General features: G+C 35.0%; 1 protein-coding gene across 1 annotated transcript in view; it reads left to right on the plus strand.

Annotated features, from left to right (window-relative positions):
* HDX (highly divergent homeobox) overlaps window positions 1-22,946 on the plus strand; it is an 81,828-nt gene extending 58,882 nt beyond the window's left edge. The window contains exons 5-9 of the mRNA XM_054566594.1: window positions 2,632-2,839; window positions 9,982-10,061; window positions 13,053-13,136; window positions 18,695-18,817; window positions 22,821-22,946. Of these exons, the coding sequence (XP_054422569.1) occupies window positions 2,632-2,839; window positions 9,982-10,061; window positions 13,053-13,136; window positions 18,695-18,817; window positions 22,821-22,946 (621 nt within the window). The remainder of the gene's footprint in view (window positions 1-2,631; window positions 2,840-9,981; window positions 10,062-13,052; window positions 13,137-18,694; window positions 18,818-22,820) is intronic.
* Window positions 22,947-23,300: the final 354 nt, after the last annotated feature.

A 23,300-nucleotide genomic window follows, 5' to 3' on the forward strand; every position in this document is an offset into this window, starting at 1 on the left:
CTCTTCCCCTTTGGTTTTGTCCATGAGTCCTTGCTATATGTTCCTTGACTTTCCCCTTCCCTTCCCTTTCTCCTGCACCCCCTCCCTCCTTCCCTCTTGTCTCTGTTGGTTTCTTTTCCTTTCAGTGTTGCTGGTCTTATTTTCCTTGCATCTTTGGATTGTTGGTTAGGTTCCGCTTATAGGTGAGATCATATGGTATTTGTCTTTCGCCCCCTGGCTTATTTCGCTTAGCATGATGCTCTCCAGTTCCATCCATGCTGTCGCGAAGTTTAGTAGTTCTTTTTTTTCTTTCTGCTGCGTAGTGTTCCATTGTGTAAATGTACCATAGTTTTTTGATCCAGTCATCTACTGATGGGCATTTTTAATTGTTATTCTATTATAGTCATCCCAATTTTTCCCGCCTTGCCCTCCTCCACCCAGCCCACTACCCCCTACTCCTACAGTCAATCTCCACACTCTTGATTTTTGACAAAGGTGCAAAAGCAGTTCAATGAAGGAAGTCTTTTTAAGAAATGGTGCAGGAACAATTCAATATCTATAGGAAAACAAATGAAACTTGACCTAAAAATCACACCTTAAAAAAAATCTCAAAATGGATCATAGATTTAAAAGCAAAAAATAATAAAAAATAAAAATAAAACGATTAAACTTTGAGAAGGTAACAGGAAATTCTTTCGGACATAGGGCTTGGTGAAGAATTCTTAGAAATGGCACTAAAAGCACATTCTGCATAGGGGAAAAAGCAATAACTTGATCATCATCAAGTTAAAAATTTTTGTGTTGCAAAATACATAATGAAAATGCAAGCTAAAGAGTGGGCAGGAAATATTTACAAACCACATATTTGACAAATAAATCATATATAGACTATATAAAGTACTCCCAAAACTTAACATGAATAAAAAAAACCAACTCAAATAGAAAATAGGCAAAACACATAAAGAAACATTTCATTAAAAGAGATAGATGGATGGTAAAGCACATGGAAAGATTTTCATTATCACTAGTGATTGGGGAAGTCAAATTAAGAACTCTATCATTGATCACTATGTGCTCCAAGGAGAAGAGCTAAAATAATAATAAAAAAAAATGCTGACTATCCAAATACTGGCAAGAATGCCAAGAAACTGGATCTCTCATACATTGTTGGTAAGAATGTAAAATGGTACAACTGCTCTGGAAACAATTTGGCAGTTTCATTTAGTTATAAAGCTAAACATATAATTACCATATGACTCAGCAATTGCATTCTTGGGCATTTATCCTGGAGAAATGAAAACATATCTGCATAAAATCCTGTATATGACTATTCATAGGAGCTTAATATGTAATAGACAAAATTTGTGAACAACTCAAGTTTCCTTCATGGAATGAACAGTTAAACAATCTTTGCGGAAAAAATACAGGAAAAAATGGTACGTAAGTATCATGGAATTTTTTATTGCTAAGTAGTTAGCAGTAAAGAAGGAATGGACTACTCATACGTACAACTTAAATAAATCCAGGAAATCATGCTGAGTGAAAAAAAGCCAATTTCAAAAAGTCACATGCTATATGACTCTATTTAAATAGTGTTCTTGAAATTACACAGATCAGTGGTTGCCAGGTATTGGAAATGGTGGGAAGGAGAGGAAGAAGAATGGTGTGATAAAGGAACATGGAAGTGTATACACATATTTTATAATGTTTCCTGTTTTTGTATTGTGCTATAATTATGTAAACTGTTAATTGGAAGCAACCAAATGGAGACCTCTCTTTGCAACTTTCTGTGGCTTTGAAATTATTTTAATATAAAAAGTTTTAAAAATGGTTCTAAATCAATAAAATGAAATTTTAGAATACTTGAAATAAACCAGGTAACCATTATTAAGCCAACCAAGGTTAATGGGAGGCACATTTTCACCAAGAAGAACAAGATTCAAAATGGGAGATGAATTGTAATTATAGCTGTACGCCTGGTCCCTTTAGAAAGAGAACCAATTCCTGGTCTTTTTTTTAATTTTTATTTTTTAAGTTTTTTATTGTATTTTTTATTACACCCCCCACTCCCTCAGTCACCACACTGTTGTCCATGTCCATGAGTCCTTTTTCCTTTTTGCTCCATCCCTCCACCCGCTAACCTCCGCCCACACCTTAGCTGTCATCCTCCTCTGAGTCTGTTTTTTTTTAATTGTTCAAATACACTTGTCTTCATTTTCCCGCCACGACTTCCCCTGCCCCTCCCACCTTCCCCTCCCCCCTGCAATCCTTCCCCACCTTGGCTCCATCCATGTGTCCTTCATACATGTTCCTTGATTTAACCCTTCCCTTTCCTGTTCTTTTTGAAAGATTTGGGAGTAATTTTCTCCAGAAAAACAATAAAGAAAATAAAAAAGCATTCTACAATGGACTGCATGTTTCTTGAAAGTCTGAGTATTTAAATAAATACTATCTTTCTGCTAATAAGATACGTAAAAGCAAAAACAATTGTTTTTATTTTAACTTATTGAGTAATAATAAAATGTCATTATTCTAGGTACCTATTTATTCTTTTTAATCATATTTTATGCAGCATCCATTCATTATTTGAATGGCCATAACTGCTAAGTTTTCTATGTTTACAAAGCTTCCTCTTGTATTTCTCTTATAAAGACTTGGATTGGGAATCGAAGAAGGAAATACCGTTTAATGGGGATTGAAGTTCCACCTCCAAGAGGAGGCCCTGCTGATTTTTCTGAACAGCCAGAGTCTGGTTCTTTGTCTGCACTCCCAACAGGAGAGGAAGCTGGTCCTGAAGCAGAAGAGGATAATGACAGAAATGATGAAGTATCCATCTGCTTGTCTGAAGGAAGCTCTCAAGGTATAGTATATGCTGTACCTCCTAATAATACCTTTTTTAAAGCAATACATTTTTACTTTCTTTTCAGCTTATTGGACTTCAAATCTAAAGCCCCCAAAACATTTGGAAAAACATTTTTAAAGAAATGGATTTATTTGTATTCTGTTTTTCAATGATGAAAATATAGGATCTGGCAGAAGTAAGGCCTGCTTGAGCATAGTTGGTAGGGTAATAATATGAGTGTAATAATTTATAGTTTTAATTTGAACGCTTTACCTAAAACATCATATGGTGTACTTGAGTGTGATATTGTTGTATTATAGAACTACATGCTTATGATTTTGTGATAAAAAGGGAGCATAATTTGTGCAGATCCTGTATATTTAAAGTATGCAACATGATGTTTTGATATACATATGCACAGTAAAATGATGACTACAGTCAAGCCAAGGAATGTTTCCTGTCTTCATATAGTTACCTTTTATGTTGTGTGTGGTAAGAGCACCTGAAATGTATTCTATTAGCAAATATTCAGCGTACAGTATGGTATTGTTAGCTATAATCATTACATTGTATGTTAAATCTCTAGACTTATTCATCTTATGTAATTGCAACTTTATACCCTTTAACAACTATCTCTCCATTTTTGCCACCTCCACACCCTAGCAACTACTATTCTGCTCTCTGCTTCTATGCATTTGAATTTTTAAAACTCCACATATAAGTGAGATCATGCTGTACTTCTTTCTCTGTGTCTGGCTTATTTCAATTAGCATAATGTCCTCCAGTTTCATCCATGTTGTCACAAATAGCAGGATCTCTTTTTTAAAGCTGAATAATATTCCATTATGATATATATATATGACATATATATCACAAATATCATATATATCAGTCACAATTTCTTTATTTATTCATCTGTCGGTGGACACTGGGTTATTTCCATGTCTTGGCTATTGTAAATAATGCTGCAATGAACATGGAAGTGCACATATCGTTCTGAGGTACTGATTTAGTTTCCTTTGCTTTTGTATCCAGAAGAGAGATTGCTAGATCATCTCTTAGTTCTATTTTTAACATTTTGAAGAATCTTCATCCTGTTTTTCAAAATGATTGCACAAAATGTTCCCACCAACAGTGTACAAGGGTTCTCTTTTCTCCATATCAGCACCAACACTTGTTGTCGTTTATCCTTTTGATTTTTAATGACTCCACCTAAACGGTCTCCCTCATCAATTTATCACAACAAAGAGCATTCATCTACTACACTAATGATCTCTCCCATTTAGAAATGTTAGTTATTACGATAATCCATACATTAAAATTAAGTACATGATGGTTTTTGTTTTATTGGAATTCTAGTCAATTTAGGTTAGAGCATTATAAATGTCTAATAACGAGAGGCAACATGGTATAATGTGACAATCACCAGGCTAGTCGTCAGGCATCCTGGGTGTGCATCCTAGATCTTCCACTAGATGATAACGTAACTTCAGGCAAAGTATTTAATTCATTGGGGTTTAGTTTCCTCACCTGCAAAGTATAGGAATTGGCCTGGATTATCTTTATAATATATCTCGGTGTTTCCCTAAATGAAAATTAAAATAATAACATGTAATTGTACCATTTGTCCATGAGAAGTATTTTTCATTTTACTGTAAACATAGACACAGTTCTCTTCTGATATGTGTTAAAAGTCAACACTTATATTGAGGTTTAATTTACATAATGTAAAATCCATCCATTGTAAATATAGAATTCAGTGATTTTTAGTAAATTTTATAGTTGTGCAACCATCGCCATCATTGAAATCTAGTTTTAGAATATCTTCATGGCTTGAAAAAATTGTCATGAGCCCATTTGGAGTCAAGCCCCCACTTCCATCTCCAAACCGAAACACCGTTGACCTGTTCTCTGACTATATAAATTTGTCTTTGCCGGGAATTTCCTATAAAGAGACTCATACAATATTTGTCTTTTGTGTCTGTGATAGGGAGAATCTTGCACTGGCTAGTTTTATTTTTATTTTATTGATCAGGATATTAACACTATATCTTCCAGTTTATTTTGTGCCTTTTAAATTTTCTTATGAAGTTTTTGATGTCAGAACTTTTTTCCTTTAATTTTTATATTGTCAAATATACCAATACTTTCCTTTATGGCTTCTGGCTTTGGTGTCATAATTCAAAATTCTTTCCTGGTACTACAATTGTAGAAATATACCCCTATGTTTTTTTTCTTGTATCCTTATGGTTTCATTTTTATAACCTGATATTTATAACTGTTGATTAAATAATTCAGTGTTTTCCCAGTGAGTTTAAGTGTAGCTTTTTATCAAATACATATATATGTTATAAAATTTTATATAAATACCTATGCACATTCATATGTACATACATACACACCATGTGGGTCAAATTCTGGATTTCTTATGTTACACTGATCTGATTGGTTATAGCAGTGGCTTTACAAAATATGTAAATATCAGGTAGGGCTCTCGTTATTCTTGGCTCTCACAGCACACTGATTCTTCTTGATAAACTTTAGAATTGCTTTCTGTAATCCCCCTCCCCATAATAAGGTCTAGCCATAGAAACAGAAAACTTAATTGAGAAAATGGAAAACAATAGAGGAAGATAGACAAGGACTGAGTTGAAAAATATCCAGATTTGGGAGCTGAAGGAGAAAAGGGTGCCATTGAAAGAACGTTCAGATACAGGAGAGTCAGTAACCAAGGAAAGAGAGATTTCAGAAAGAAGAGGGGTCATTATCTCAATGATCTTATAGAGTTCAAGTGGATATTCTCTCACATGAGGCATCTAAAATTCTCAAACGTATATAAGTGCACAAAAGAATCGTGGTACAAGGGAACTGGGAGCAAAGGATTTGGGGAGTTGTTCAAGAAGCATACATTTACAGTCATACAAGAGGAATAAGTTCCAGAGATCTGGTAAGCAACATAGTGCCCATAGTTAGTAATAAAAGAGTGTATGCCTAAAAACTTGTTAAGAGAGTAAATCATGTTGTGTTTTTAACACCAAAAAGGGAACACAGGAATATTTGGGAGGTGCTGGATGTGTTTATTACCTGAATTGTGGTGATAGTACCAGGAGTGTATACATTTGTCTAAACTCACCAAATTTTATACATTAATTATGTGGACTTCTTGTATATCAATTACACTTTAATAAAGTGGAAATAATAAAATTAAAAAAGGATGGGAAGTCATAGATAGGTGTTTCAGAAGTTGTTTGAAAAAGCAGTTGCATGGGTGAGAGGTATCCAGATTGCAGTAGGTTGAGTAATGAAAGCTGTTAGTATGGAGAGGGCCATGTATTTTTCTCTCTTATCAATACTTGTTATTGATTTCAATGAAGATAATAACAGAGAATTTAGTGTACAGAAAAACTGTGAAGCAGAAAAAAAAGGAGAAGCTATTGCATCCTTTTTAATCCCCTTATTTCTAATCCAGTTGATCCATGAAACCATTTTTGTCTAAGAGTAACCTTTACTAAATTGTATGTGCCTGGGAATATTTGAATATTTTCAATGATTCATAATGATCTTTTAAGGAATGACTGTATGTTTCTATGGGTGGATTGGAGAGTTGTGAGAAAATGAACTGATAAAAGGAAATTACATAAATCCCTAAGGAGAGTTTCATTCCCCAACTCCTACTTCCCCACCTAAGAGGGAGTTTTAAAAAATAAGGAGTTAATGGGGAAAAGTGAATAAATTTTAAGGTTGCTAATGGACCACTGCTTCTACACTAGCATCCTTTGTCATTTAATAGTGTATTCTCTAGACAGCTGGCATAGTAATCAAGATCTAATGAGAAAAAGAAGAGAGAATTTAATGCCTGAATCAAAATACACTTGATGGGAAGTGAGAGTGTCTAGAATTCCTCTCAGTGGCTTATTTTTCACAGCTGCATGGTAAGCTTTTCATTCTCATCCAAAATTGCACCAGAAGAACATAAAAGAATTTTCAAGTACTGAAAAGGGCCTTTTTTGTACTGTTTTATACTAATTCTGTCCTATTCACTTCCTCATTTTGCTGGTGGAGAACAGTAATCTGACTGATTTAACTGTGTGATCATTTTGTGATGATTAAGTGAATTATATCATCTGCCTAGATGAATATCATACCTTTAAAATACACTAACCATATTCTCTTCCTGTTCTGAAACTATAGTTATATGTATGTTTACTTTGAGATTTCTATTAATTACATGACACCTTAGAGATAGACAGAATAATGAGTAGCTGACCATACTACTTCAAAAACCTAACAACTCGACATTCAGGATCCTTTATAATATGGCTGTTGATTCAACAGGGTTAGTCTTCCAAATATTTAAGGAAAAAATATCTTTAGATCAGGTCTTACATTTTACATGTTAAAATCAATTGATATCACATTAAAAGCTTCTAGAAAAAAATTCTACAAGCAAAAACAAGAATCATTTTTAAAACATGGCCAAAGGCATGTTTAGCCAAAGTCACCAAAAAGTGCTATTGATCTTTCAGCAGTTTCAATTCCATTCTTTTACTTCTGAGAGAATAGGTACTTCCCTGATACAGAGCTTCTGACTTAACTCTAACTTCTACCTTCTACCTCCCACGTTCACTTCTCCCATTTCCTTTTCCTTGCCATGTATGGAGCAAAAGAGGAAGGGGGTGTGGTTGGTCTTGATTAAAAAAAAAGAGAAAAAGCTACCCAGCTTTACCCCTCACGTAACTGCAAACTCTAGCAGAAGTAATAGGTGACTCAGCAACTTAATTTCAAGTTCTGTGTCTGCCAAAATATATTTACGGTTGAGCAATTTTAAAGATTCCTTCTACTACTCTGAGAAGCCAATTGTTTAACGTATGGGAACGACTAACATCTATAACATTAAATTTCATAACAAAGTCTTATTTCAGCTGTATCTGTTATGTGGGTGTGTGCATGGAAGATAAGTCTACAGACGGTTACTATGGCCACCGCATTGAGTGCCCCTGAGAGTTCTGACTGATTAAGAATTCCACTTACTTGTTTAATTTCCAATTAACAAGGCTGCTTTTCTTGAGGAATAACCAGACACATTAGCAGTGCTTAGCTTTCAAACTTTCACTAATGTGGAAGCTATCTGTAAGCAACAACAACAACAAAATGCCTAATTCAGCTGTGTGACTTCACACCTTCTTATTTTAGAAATCCTCAAAACAATTTCTTGTTTACATCTTATAAAATAATTAACCATGCATAAATATGTTGCTGGTAAAGCTGAACTGTGTACAAAGTTATGAGCAAGTAAGAATAGAAATGTAAGGCAAGCCAATAAAGAATGATTCCAGTAGCGATCTTGTTGATGAGCAATATAACCCCTATTCTGAGGGTACCAGTACTAATTCCAGCTCTGAACTAAACTTGATGGCAATTTTCCCTCCCTTCATTTCATTTAGTTTCTGATTACACAGGACTTGAAATGCCTGTGATTTGAAATGTCTAAATAACAGATAATAGTTTCCTGTCTAGAGACCATTCTTTTATTTAAAAAATTAATTTGAACTTTGCACTAAAACGCCAGTAAAATTTCCCTGGATACTTAAGCTCTAATTCTCTATTCATGTGTGAGTTTCTGGATCAACCATGTTTTCCTCCTAATCATCCCCACGTTCATGTCCATGGAAAGGAATGGACTCAGAAAATCTTAGGAGGGCTGACATTTTTGCTATGCTTTATATGGCGAAGTAAAATGTCTGTTACCAAGGGGCTGAACATTTTCCCTAATATATATGTAAATAATCTTTATGATATTGTTACCAGACAGGGGTCTGGCCCTGAGCAGGTCTGCCGAGGGCCAACTGTAGTGTGCGGGCGCTTGACTTCGTGTAGGAAAGGTTTCTCAGCACGAGTCCAGGCGACTATGAGGGTAAAGTTAGTAAAGCTGGGGGCAGTGAAACAAGGCAGGGCTTAGCATAGAAGAAGAAACTGGAGAGCCCAGGCTGGGCTGCTTTAGCTCACTGGGAAGTCACAGAAAAGGGAGCCTTAGAGACAGGATCAGAGAGTTAGCCTGGGACAGCTGCTGCCGCTGCCCATTGCTCCCCTGGTTGCAAGTCTTGGGGTCCCTTACTTTAGGAGACACGTGCCGTGGAGGAAGAAGCGAGGGAAGAAGAGCGGAAAGGGAATGGTGCCCTGCTCCCCGCAGGGAGAGCAAGCCTGCTCTGGATCCTTAATCTTGAGGCTTTTCTCTCTCTCTCAGGCAGGAATCTGAGGGGAGGTCTCACGGGAGGGTTTCAGCAGAATATTCATCAGTTTTCTTTTGGGGCATGGTCCCCACTGATTTGACAGTGACTGGGCAGGGGATCCTTAGTCATTGTAACTGGTTCTGAGTCGCCCCTGATTCTGCTATTTTTCTGGGCCTGGAGCTGAAATACAACTGAATCCTAGGTGTCATCTCCAGGGAGGTGACCTTCTGTACCTGTAAATTGACCTTCTGTGACTGTAAATTGGTACAGAAGGTACAGATTGTGTTCAACTGTCTGTCTCAATTTCCCTATTCCACTTGCCCAGGAACTTTCATGGCTTTTACTTATCCTGCCTCATTATGGCACTGCAGAAAGAACAGGGAGAAATGGCACTGCCTTGTTTTCCTAAGAAGGAGAGGTAGCGGTAATCTAAAACGGGGTTATAGAGTAGGTACCTGATGCTGTGACCTCACCACTTCCCTTAGTTCAGCACAGAGAGTTTTCAGTAGACTGATTTCTCTGAATTAACTTTTTTCTTTTATTTCTCATTTTTAGAATATTGATTTTGATCATAAAAAGAATGTATGTTTATTACAGAAAACAGACCATGAATATTTTATTATCCACTATTCTTCTACTTCGTCTTCATTGGCTTCACAGGTCTTAAATCATCCATGGCTAAGCATATAGACTGCTTCCTTTTTTTTTTTTAACTTATAAACAATGCAGTAGTGACTGTCCTAGTACTTTTACGTTCCCACATTTATTCCCTTAAAACACATTTTAAAAGGAGAACTGCTCATCAAAGCATATATGGAATGAATTTGCCATTTGTCTTTTTAAAATAAATTCTTTCATTGTTCTTGAAGAAAGAATTCTAAATGAAGTTTTGAGGAAAGAGGAAATTAACTCATGCCCTTTTTTCTATAGAAGAAACCAATGAAGTTGTTCCCAGTGAAAGAAGGGCTGATAAGGAAGAGGACCACCATGCAGTATCTGAAGATAATGTGGTATGTACAGTCGCAAGTTACTTCCTTGTTACATGATGAATTTCAAGGATATGTTTTTGGTTGATGACAATATTAATGTTGTCAGAATAAAGTCTTGCTCCACCTCACAAGTGCAAACATAACTGTTAGCAATGAAATTATATATCTTTGAGGGTTTAAGAAATGAAATTTAAAGCACTGTCCATTGAACCTCAGATTTTTTTTTTAATTTAGGACATTTGCAAGTATAAAAACCTAATGCTTACTACACATTTTACACATAAGTTATTTTTCTAAAACACATTTAGCAAAGAGCAGATATTTTCTCATTTGACAGTAGGCAGAATTAAAACAAGAGATTCGCCTGATATTATGAAAGAAACTTTTGCTAGTTTTGGGATTTGTATCCAAGTATTCCTTACTCCAAGGTCTCTGTTTAGACCATGCCTATCTTATATACTATGTTTGGAAACTTCTTCTTTCTAGTTAATTGGACTCTATTAGTTATCAGTAAAAATATAGAAATGGAGGAAAGACAATATTAAGCAACTAAATGGCAGGCAGAGACAGGCTATGCGTGGATTAAAATAAGTTTTGTAAAAATATAAACATTATTTTAGATGTCCTCTAAGCAGCTGTTTTAGCAGTATCTGTTTATATTCTGACTCTATCAAATTATGCAGATACTAAGATGTTATTAAAGTCAGGCATAAAGGTGAACACTATTGTGCTTTGTTTTTGCTTTTTAAAGTATTTTATGCTTCATTGTAACCTTTAAAAAATGGTCCCTATGGTGGATTTTTGTGTTACGAAATGGCGATAACTTCAAGATTTACCCTGGCTTTCATTACCGACATTGTTTATCTGACACTATAATCCTGCCGCGTGTTCTTGATGAAAATTAAGCACCTAAAATACAGTTTTGTTCTTTTTTGCTAAACATCAACAATATATAACAGCGTTTCCCACATGCAGAATATAGTTTAGGATTGCATTCTATTGATTTTAGTCCTGATTTAAGTTGATGTTTGACCCTTCTAACAGTAAATTCAGTGAGCACATAGGAAAACAAGGCTTTATTCTGAGGCAAAATCTCGTTTTCATTATATAGCTAGTAATAATTGTTTTCCATAGTTCTTAATTGTGCTAATATTCTTAAATCCCACCAAGTAATAATATTCCCTGCTGTAGATGTGAGATACATTATACAAGTTATAGATGTTTGCTTAGAAATTAGAGCCTCTTTCCTCCTAAAGTCGTGCTCATTGTGGCCTGAATCTCTCTACACTGGATTTCCTTTGCAGCAGGCATTTGAAGATAATGAATGAAGTCATGGCATGGGATGACTCACAGTCACTTAGGCGCTTAATTTCTCAGGAACGATTGATTTCCAGAGACAAAAGTCCAAACTTTCAAAGGTTGATCTTCTCTGCCTGTAACTTTTCAATGTCCCCAATTATTCATGGGTAACAAATCACAAAGACATATAAGACCCATTTATATGCACAAATCTATACAGTGGCCTTTGGTGCCTTCCTCCTTAGATTACTTAGCTACTTTTTCCCAGAACCAATCCAAATATATTGAGAATCTAAAAACAACATCAAAAAAGTATCAAATCTGAGGTCTGGTGAGAGCCAACATGATTAAGCCCTAAGTTTATAGTGATTATAATAGAAAACAAAACATTAGATTTATCTCTAGGCAGCGGTAGAAAGCAATTTCTTTGCAGCTGTCTTCCTGACTCAGAAGCCTGTAGGTCACAAACCCTGTTATGGTGTTGTACTCTCATAGCGAATATGTCAAATATGATCATTCCAAGATTGTTTGCAACTTTTAATCACCATATATATTGCTGGGTAGGGAGCTTGATTTCAGATTCTGCCCACGACATGTTGCTATTAATGTGCTTGCTCCTAAAAGACTGCCTAGTGACTAGCTCTAGCTTAGCTTTTCTCTTTTTAAAAATTCCTTTCGGGTTGGCAGGGTTTAAATATTTAAAAGTGCTTTTCCCTAACTGTGTTTTTCATACATAAAAGTTATTTTTTTAAAAATTAAAAATTAGAGTGCATTTTATCTTTTGGGTTTTTTTTTAATCCTTACCCAAGGACATGCTCATTAATTTGAGAGAGGGGGAAAGGGAAGGAGGGAGGGAAAGAAACTTGGATGTGAGAGAGAAACATTGATCGGTTGCCTCCCATACACACCCCAGCTGCAAACCGCACCCTAGGCATGTGCCCTGACCAATAATCAAATCCATGACCTTTACAGGACCACACTCCAACCAACTGAGCCACCCCAGCCAGGGCTTGGTTTTGGTTTTCAATAAAAGCTTCCATGATTAGAGAACTTGCCTTGCCCCCATGCTTGGAGTTGATTGGTCATTCTTTCCACCAATACTAAGTTGTTTTGTTTATTCTTTTGATAGATATTTAATTTGTACCTTCTATGTGCAAGATACTGTACAAGCTATGCTGTACCTTGACTCAAAAGCTAAGGGCAATTTAGAATCTCTCTCACTCTTCCTTCTTAGCGTCCAGTGAAGGAAATAAATAACCGTGCTATCTTGATCATTACATCATACATGTCTGCTTTCAATTGAAGCTAATGGAGTGAAGTAAATAAGTGCATTTTTAAAAAGATATATATTTAACTTAGGAATATGTTGACATTTTACATTAGAAATTGCAAAGAAGTGTGTAGGGACTTGAAAGAGAAAGTCTTTAAACCAATTAGTTATGGTTAGCATTACACTATTCTTATAGGAAACAAGTTCCCTATCACTGTAGGGCACTATTTAAGCATAATTTGAATGCCTTTTTTTCTGGCATATTGTGAAAGGTTTTTTTTTTCTATTTTAAAGTATAATCAGTCAGTTAGCAGAGTTTATTCTGGATATCCTTGACTAGGTAATCACATAACTAAAATTGAACTTTCTATATGCTTTATACATTAAGTGTAGTGATGATGAGCAAATCTATATTTATTAAAACTTCCCTACCTGTGTTACAGAAAATAGAAATTATTGATGATGAAGAAAGTGACATGATGAGTAATTCTGAAGTAGAACAAGTGAATTCTTTCTTGGATTATAAGGTAAAGTAATTGCAAATTGTGAACCCATTAAAAGAAGATATTAAATGAGTCAGGCTATTAAAGTACTTATGTACTGGTTAATTGCACTCCCATTTGATAAGTTTAACATCCTGGGGCTCCACATTGACGCTCAGACATCTTGGATATCAGTCAAGATTCTGGGCATTTTAATTAATACTGGCTTGTTCAGTGGTTATAGTTATAAACACAAAGTTTGCTCAGTAGGCGTAAGTATTGGTGGTGTATGACAAGGTGATGCAGTACATAGTGGTGGTTAATCTAAGATTATGGTAATGCTTTTTAAACCCAATGTTCATTTTTAAATGATGGCAAAGGGGAAATTTTTTCCAGATTTTTCCTTTGCTAATTTTACCTTTAATTGCAATTTCTGAAGGCCATTTTTTAAAAATATAATAGTATACCTATTCTAGGAGAAGTTTAAAAACAATCCCTAAAGAAAATACTGAATGAATATAAATAAAAATTACCTTTCCTTTTTTAAAAAAAAATTTTTAAAGATTTTATTTATTTATTTTTAGACGGAGGGGAAGGAAGGGAGAAAGAGAGGGAGAGAAACATCCATGAGTGGTTGCCTCTCACATACCCCCTACTGGGGACCTTGCCTGCAACCCAGGCCTGTGCCCTGACTTGGAATTAAACCAGCGACCCTCTGGTTCACAGGCCGGCACTCAATCCACTGAGCCACACCAACCAGGGAAAAATTACCTTCTCTTAATGTCACTTGTTACTAAACTGAAAGGCTTACTTTGACAATATGCCATACACTATTTTGTTTTTATTAAATTTTGACATAAGCTATCAGTCCATATTTAATATATTTTTGCATATGTGTATAATTGTTTTCTCTTTGTTAATCAGTATCATATCTTACAAGGTAACTTTGGAGCCTTCTGAAATTTTGGCCACAGAATCATTCTTTCCATACACAAACACCCTTTTTTTAGAATTTCATAAGAGGTCAAAGCAGAGGCTAGTATTTAGATATTAACAGAAAATAACATAACATCTAATGAGAAAGGACAACAGCTGTCATTTTCTCAATTTTTTTTCAGTTTTACTATAATTGAAAGATATGTCATTCAACAGATTGTTCGGATTGTTTTCCAAATGTTCATAACATGTCAGTCTTTCTAATATCGAACATTGTACACACTAAAGAAAACTGTCTTTCAAAATTCATTTTCTAAGTGGTCAAAGAGCACAATGCAATCCTGTATTTAAACTCTGTTTCCGTATAACAAAATAAAGTTGTTGGTTCTGAAGTCCAAGAGATCATTCTAATCTGTCCTACATGAGCATATATTTCTAAATACCCAGTTCAGGATTAAAATGGCTCTGCTTGGCACAGGCTACGGAAAGTACAGACAAGAGGACTGGATTGCACAGCTGTTTAGTGTGCTCCGCTTACCACTCTCAAACAGTTCCGCTAGGGCTGGGCCCAGAACTCTGTGGATTCTTTCTAGGACCTTTCCCCTCTGGTGTTCCAGCGAACCTGACAAGTTTTGGAGCTGAAAGCCAGGGCAAGGCAGAGTGTCCAGTCTAGAAATCTTAATTAACATTTTCCTTGAACTCTAAAGAACATTCAGTGATTCAGCGTTTTCCATTGTGGTAAAAGCTTTGAGAACAAGGGGTCCTTCACTACCCTATTAAGGATGTCTTTTATAACACATTGCCATCCTATATAAACTTTTTTAACTGTAAAAAAAAAGTCAGACCTATATAGAAATATATTTTTATAATCATTATTAAAAATATGTCAGGCCACTTCATCTGTGAATTTTGTTGCCTTAAAGTAAGGGTAAGTGAAACCTCATATAACAGTTGCTGATTTCAGGAGGTTGATTTAAAACATCCGTATCGGTTTAGAAATTTAATCTTTCTTCAGAGAACATTAGTACTTTATCTGTACACATGTTAGTATTAGTTGTTTTGGGATCAAAATCATTTTTCTGGTTTCTTAAGTATATTCATTATAAGATTCTTGAAGGTGGAGAATTATTTATCTATGTGTTATCTGGTCTCGTGCTTAGTTCATAGATGTCCAGCAACTAATTCCTGAGTGAGTGAGTTCATTAAAGCCCTTGGAATCAATTGAGACAGGAAGCTTGATCATGATAACTTTTTTCCTACACTAAATTAAACAAGTCTTCCGTTATTCTTGAGATTCATTGTAGCAAAATAAAAGAATATTTCTAATGTGCATTTGATCATTGTTACTGTGCAACCACCAGTGGAGTTTCTAGTTCAGATATATTCCTAAAAATATGGCTAGGAGTTCCAACTAACCCAAAATGGTTATCTCAGTCCCCGTAGCATGAGCACTATATCAGAAAATAACACCTTGAATATTCCCTACTATCATCTTGGAGAAGAATTGACAGAATTTTGGGGAATGTAGGGAAGACTTTAACAAGTAAAATGAGGTAAATCTTGCTTTCTGAAAGTCAGTGGCTGATGTTACCTTACTAGTTCCTCTCACTAACACTCTATTTACTTAGGAAAATTTCTAAAGTACATGTAAATTATTGCTTGGAGAAGAAAATATCCACCATATTAAATTATCTCAAAGCCATTTATGTTGTTCAAACATTGCAGAAATACTGAGGAGGAAGAGGAACATTCACATGAGAAATTAGAGATCTGTATACCTATGATGCTTCGTGACTTTGGCAAATGTGAATTAATGTTTTTAAAAATTTTTAATGGACTATGAGGGCAGCTCCAAAGGACTGTGCATTCAAAGAACTAGGATAATGATGAGAGATGTGTCCTGTATTTGAAAAGACTTCCTGGTCAGCACTTTACTAACACTATTGTTCTGACAATGAGCACTGAAAATATATGTATTTAGAATTAGTCAAATGTATTATGGCAGGAGCATGTTGAATTTTATTATAATGCTTTCTTGTAAATTAGATTGCTGTAGAGTGCCTTTGGATGTGGAATTTAGCTTGAATCATCATTTGCAGATGATTCACTTGATATTAAATGGTCTGAAAAGGAAGCAGTTTTATTAGGTAAAATAAGTTCTAAACTGAGCTGATAAAATAGTTGATGCGATAAACATGTTCATAGATTCAATGTGACTAATACAACTGCATCCTTTCATCTTAAACAACAAAAATGCCCATAAAACTAATTTTAATGACTTTTATGAAACTTTTTGAAAAAATACTGTTAAAGGTCTTGCTCTGCACTTCAAGACCAAGTCTCCAGCTGTGAAGACTACTTATAGATTATTTTTGTGTTTTTTGGCAGAAGGGCCAGCTCATAATTTATTTTCCATTTTCAATCAGATTTTTTTTTACATATAACTTCCATGCAATAAAATTCTCCTCCTTATACAGTTAGATGATTTTTTTTACAAGGGGACACTCTTGTGTAGCCATGCCTACAATCTGTTTATTTATCTGTTGATTGACAATCACTTGTGTTGTTTCTAGTGTTTGACTATTGTGAATAAAGCTGCTATGAATATGTATGCATGTCTTTCTGTGGACATATGTTTTCTTTTTCTTTTTTTTATTTATTTTTTCAAATACATTTGTCTCTGCCTACCCCCCACCACTTTCCCTTGCCCCCTCCCTCCCTCCCTCCCTTCCTCCCTCAACTCTTCCCCTTTGGTTTTGTCTACAAGTCCTTGCTATATGTTCCTTGACTTTCCCCTTCCCTTCCTTTACCCCTCCCTCCTTCCCTCTTGTCTCTGTTGGTTTCTTTTCCTTTCAGTGTTGCTGGTCTTATTTTCCTTGCATCTTTGTATTGTTGGTTAGGTTCCACTTATAGGTGAGATCATATGACATATGTTTTCATTTAAATATTCAGTAAATACTTAAGAGTAGAATTGCTGAGTCAGATGGTAGGAAAGAGTAGATTTAATTTTATAAGAAACTGCAAAAACATTTTTTCAAAGTGGATGTACCCTTTTGCACTTCCACCAGCAATGCATGAGACTCCAAACTGGTCCATATTCCTACCAACACTTGCTATTGTCCTTCTCTTTAACTTTAGCCATTGTAGTATGTTAGTAGCATTATCTCCTTGTAGTTTTAGTTTGCATTTCTTTAATGACAAATGATATTAAGCATTTTTAATGTGTTTATTGCTCATTCATGCATCTTCTTTGATAAAGTGTGTGTTCAAATACTTTGCCTGCTTTTTCTTTGTTTCTGATCTCATAATTGTGTTGTAAGAGTTCTTAATGTGTTCTAAATGCAACTACTTATCAGGTTTTGATTTACTAATATTTTTTCCCAATATGTAGCTTGCATTTTTATTTTCTTAACAGTGTTTTTTGAAGGCCAAACTTTTTTTTATGAAGTTTTTCTTTATGTTTCATGTTTTTTGTGTCTCCTTGAGGAATCTTTGTGAAACACAAGGACATAAAGATTTTTTTTCATCTGTTTTTCTCTAGAAGTTTTATAGTTTTAGGACTTACTGCTAGGTATATGATCCATTTCTTGTTAAATTTTGTATATGATGTGAGGTAAGAGTTGATATCTTTTTTTTAGATATCCATTTACTATTGTTCAACCACTCTTTTTGAAAGACTATTCTTTCTTTGTCCATTGAATTACTTCAGCACCTTTTTTGAAAATCAACCAGATAAATATATGTGTCCCTTTTTAGCACATATATTTCTGGACTTTCTGTTCTGCTCCTCTGACCTATATGTCCAATCTTTCACCAATACTATGTATGTTTGATTTCTTGATTACTGTAGCTCTAACAGTAAATCTTTTCAAAGCACTTTTATGGTCATTGTCTCATAAGAACCTTCTAACCCTCAATGCTAGAATAACTAGAGATTATTAATATTATATCCACTTCACTGATGAGTAAACAGAGTCACAGAAAGGTTAATTGGGTGCCCACATTTACACAATTATGAGTAGTCTCGGCACTAAAATCCTCCAAACTTCTAGTCTACTGCTTTTTTCCTACACAACTAGCAAAGAGTGGAGAAAGAATTGGTCTCAAATTAGTGGTATACAGTGGTATTTTGGAAATATTTTCTGAGTAACAGACTCCTACGTAAGGTCAGGGGTGCTCAGCAAACCACTTAAGACAGTTTTAGTAATAATTTTAGTCTCTTCTGGGTAAAAAAATTATAACCTTTTTAGCTTTCAGTATTTGGCTTTGTGTATCGTACATTCAGCATTAATGCATCTGCAATTGCTTTTTACTTAGGGTTAATTGAGTGCTGTCTATTCTTAATCTTAATCCAAATGCCAGATAGGTGTAATACAGGGGAAGTCTTTCCAAGGGGACACCTGTTTCTTGATTTTTTTCTTACTGAAATTAATTTCATTGGATCTTTAGCCTTGCAAATTGTTCTCTGTTAGTGATTTGCTTAAAAAAACAGCCTTAGAGTAAAAGGACAGTTTCTTTCTGTGCTTTCTATTCCTTTATGCTAAAAGTTTATCTTCTTTATTATCTCTCTAATTAGATTGCTTTTTTTAGAATTTTATTGTGCAACAGCTATGTATATTCCTATGTTTGCATAGGTTAATTATATTGTTTAATGTCTTCTCCTTCAGAATAAAGAAGTCAGATTCGTTGAACATGAACTAGAAATTCAAAAGCAAAAATACTTTAAACTTCAGACATTTGTTAGAAGCTTGATACTAGCTATGAAAGCTGAGGATAAGGAACAACAACAGGTAGGTGCCAGAAGTGAATAGTAAGCTGTAGTATATCACGTTGAATAATGGCATGTTGCACGTAGGTTTTTCATATATATGTATTTTTATACTCTGTTCCTGCTTTCCACCGAGGAAAGATTGTTACTTAGAACCTTTTTCAGCACAGATCTTTTCAGATCACATATTCAGATGTTTGTGTGGTCCTTCAGTGGAAAATCAAAATAACTAATTAGCATACTTTAATTCCAAGTTAACCTTAAATAGGGATTTTTTGAAAGATTATATTTATTAATTTTTAGAGAGAGAATAAGGGAGAGGGAAAGAGAGGGAGAGAAACATCCACGTGCAACAAAAACATTGATATGATGCCTTTCACACGCCCCCAGCCTGGGACCTGGCCCACAACCCAGGCATGCACCTTGAGTGGGAATTGAACTGGGAAACTTTTAGTTTGTGGGACAATGCCCAACCCACTGAGTCACAACAGTTAGCGCTTAATAGGGATTAAAATATAATAATTTTAAAGAAATTCTCAAAATGTGTGTAGAGACCACCACCTTAACTGGAGAGGCACATATTTGGGGACCTTTGTGAATGGAATTTTAAAAAAAAATTATTATGCTTGCTAAAAAGAATTATAGAACTATAATGTTCTATTTAATACTTAAATGATACCAAATTTGCCTCTGAGTTGTATACCATCAGGTTGATTCCTTGTCAGTAAAGTTCAATATGAGTAATATGTCACAAAGGTAACCACTAATTAAGAAGCAGTCTGAGAAGTTTTTGTTCAGCAAAGAATCTCAAGAGTAAAAAAATGACCCCTTGTATGCTAAACAGAAGACTGCATGTACCATCCCAGACATCTCCAGAGGAAAAGATGAGAGCCTTAGCATCTCACGATTCTCCCTTTTTTAAAAAAGAAAATGTCTTCATGTCTCACTGAAGTATAGAACAAAATTTAAACTAAAATAATTTAGTCACAAGGTTCAAACCAGCACACACATTATGTTTCCACTTTCATGAATTTTGCTCTCCCCACGGCACATGCAGACATCCCAAGACATTCATCTTCAGTTGCCTTTTTATTTAAGCAAATTGCTTTACTGTGTGAGTTATGCATCTCCCATGACACACTGAAAATGTGTTTATTTCTTATGAACCTGCACTAAAGATTTTACAAAATAAGTTGACAGTCTTGAACATGGTCCCATGGGTACTATAACTTTTAAATAACTGTAAAAAATATTAGGTCTGACCATAGGAATAACTTGGAGTGTAGTCCTGGTTCCAAAAGTCATAGTCTGGTTTTGAATTCAGAGTTAGACAGCCAGCTAAATGGCAGTTGTCTATGTCTATTGATATCTAGGAATAACATACAAATTGCATTTTCTTTGCTAATTCTAACCTCATCTCTAGCTTGTTTCTTTCCCTAAAACCACTAACAAATAAGAAAAGTAACTACTTTACATTTTACTTTTCTCCTTCTCTTATACGTTTCTTCTGATAAAGACTAATGAACTAAGATATGGACAAAATGTTGGTTGAGAAACAGAGAATGTTATACAAAAATTGTACTAAAAGTCATAGCTTATATAATCAGCACCCAAATAGAAACTACTAATTTTCATAGTTGATATCAGGTATAATGGATCTCAAAATATGGTCTCAAAATACAAGAAGACACTAATAGTATCCCATAAAAGTTATTCAGATGATGTCTTAAATTACTGATTTAACACTATGAAATTCTTAGAGGTTTATTTCTAGAAGGAATGTGTTTCACTGGATTCCCATTTAAAAAAAAAATCTCAAGTGTTTTTCCATTAATCTTGATTTGGGCCAGTTGACTGAGATGGTGGTACACAGAATATTTTGCCCCAATGAAGCAGCCCCAGCTTAAAAATATATGATGCAGTCTGACTGAAATATTATATTGCTCAAAGGTTTTTTTGTAATCAATTGACATTTTAAGGTAAAAATAATGTTGCCAGCCCTGTTCTGTCATTAGTTATGGTCCTTCTTCCCCTGATAATTCACTATGTGAACCTAGCCGGGTCAATTGCCCTTCTTAAACTTCAGTTTCTCCACTTTGCAAGTAAGATGAGAATAATTAACATAATGGAACTTGGCATTCACTCCCTGGGCCCTAGAATAAGTGTTATAGAGACTGATGATATATTTGGGAAGTGCTCTAATCTTTTGGGAAGAGTGGCCCTAGGTCAAACTGTGAAGATAGATTGATGAAGAACCTGTAGTAAGAAGAGTTGATCATGTTAGTTCCTAAGAAAAAGGCAGTTGTAGCAGCTGACGTATTCCAAAGATCTGTTCAGCGTGCCGGTGTTGCAATCTAGTAAGATACTGAAAAAATGTTTGAAGCTGTCTTTATGCATTTGTAGTGCCCTCTATTGACTCAGATATTAAAGTTTTTTCTGTTTCATACTACACTCATTTTGTGGGCCAACTATGTGAAATGTAATGACAAAGAAATACATAATAGTGCTTCTTTGATTTTAAGACCTCCCCACTAAAATTTAGACTGTCAGTAAGTCTCTCATCCACTTGACTTTTCAATACTCTAAGCACTTCACCTGCCCTAATATAGCTTCTTCACAAAGTGAAGCAAATCCAGCGATATGATCCTTATAAACTATGATCAGCCAATGTCAGCAAAGGCTTTGTTTTAACTAGACTGGGTTAGTGGTAAACAACTGTCATCGAGGAAAATGACATTGTGTCTTAATTTTATGGTGCAACCTAGCCACCTTGAAAAGCATGTAGTACTTTTAGCTGACTGCTTTCTAAATACTCTCAATTTCAGCAGGACATTCAAGAACTACTTAGTAATATAAAATAAATTAATTTTTTTCCAACATGAATTAGCCTTTCCTTATGCAACTTGAGAAAAGAAAGTTTCTAATCTTGCCTCTCTGCTATGAGACAAAAAGTATAGGATTTATAGTTCTCAATTGTTTTCATAAGAGAATATAACAATACTGTCTTATTTCAACAGTAGACTTCATATGTTCTTCAACGTGCCCTATCCTTCTATTCCTTAATCAGGCAGTAGGAAGCTTGCATTTGTGTCTGTTCCCTTGGTCTTTCTTTACCTCTGTATACAAAACCCACATTACAAGTAATGCTGTCTAAAAATTTCCCAGATATGCTCCGTTATTTTTAGTATTGGGAGCAGCAAATTAGTAATTTACTTCACAATTTCTTATAGTCGAGTAGGCATCAACACTGTCAGCCATATAAAACTTGATTAATCATTTATTTCTCTAGTGTAGATGCATGTTCTGCAACTCTAGATAAAACAATTACACCATGGTTCTTGGCTTCTTGGCTTATCCTAATTACTCCAGCAGAGAAATGACCAGCCCTCTAGGTACATCGTTACACAGCTAAATTCGTTTGTTCAGCTGTACCCTTGTGGGTGCTTAGCCCTCTGTAGATATATGGGAATAGCCTAAGAAAAGAAAAAAAGTATCACTTAGAATTTTCAAGTTGTTAAAGTTTACTCCAAAAGAAACTAGCTGAACTTTTCTCTTAATGGCTTAGTTCTTCCTGTAACTGAGGTACAAAATGGTCTTTTGTGAAATGTGTTTTTCTCTAAAAGACAGCATAACTAGGCAGGAATATTTTAATAAGGAATATAATTTTAAAGCCCTTTAGCAGTGATCAGTGAACACTCAAAACCAGCATAGAAATCACTTATGTCATACACTTCAAAGCACTTGGGACAGAATAGTGGTTCATCTCATTCCTGATTTCCCTTTTGTCCAAGGTTCTGCTCCAATATAATCCACACTCTCAAGATCAAGTAAGTTGTTACTTCCTTAATAGTGTATTAATTTTTTTCTTGTAGGTGAGATATCTTATAAGGTCCTGAAAGATAAATGATCCTTTTTAAAATCCGTAAGAATAAATCAACATGAAAGGACTATAACTATTAACATAAAACTGGGAGGGGGAAACCTGGCCACATACTAATTCAAAAATATTGATTTTTCTGACTCAGGCACTGCTGTCAGATTTACCTCCTGAACTGGAAGAGATGGATTTCAATCATGCCTCGCCGGAGCCTGATGATACCTCATTCAGTGTGTCTTCTTTATCAGAGAAAAATGCCTCAGACAGCGTGTGATTTGGGGGAGGGTGTATATGACACGGCCTTCAGGCTGCCTAACAGGTGTGCTTTCCAAGATAACTGCATTCTGCTTCCCTGAAATTCTTCAGTTGCAAAAATATATTGTTGAAACCATTATATTCTGCGAAGGATGGGCAAGGTATAATGGCTACAGTTCAAAAAATGTGTGTGAAACTTAAAAATTGTTTGACTGTTTTTGCCAAACTGATAGAAATCTGAAAAAAACAACTGTTTAAATTTGAGCAATTTAACTATGAAATGCATAATGTCTCATTTTTGAATTTTTTGTTTAGTTTTATAGAAGAGCCTTAGTTTTAATAATAGCTTTGGGCAGAGACACAAAAAATAAAC

Source organism: Pteronotus mesoamericanus, unplaced genomic scaffold (genome assembly GCF_021234165.1).
Source record: "Pteronotus mesoamericanus isolate MK-2021 breed Mesoamerican mustached bat unplaced genomic scaffold, CSHL_Meso_final contig_177, whole genome shotgun sequence".
Taxonomy (NCBI): Eukaryota; Metazoa; Chordata; class Mammalia; order Chiroptera; family Mormoopidae; genus Pteronotus; species Pteronotus mesoamericanus.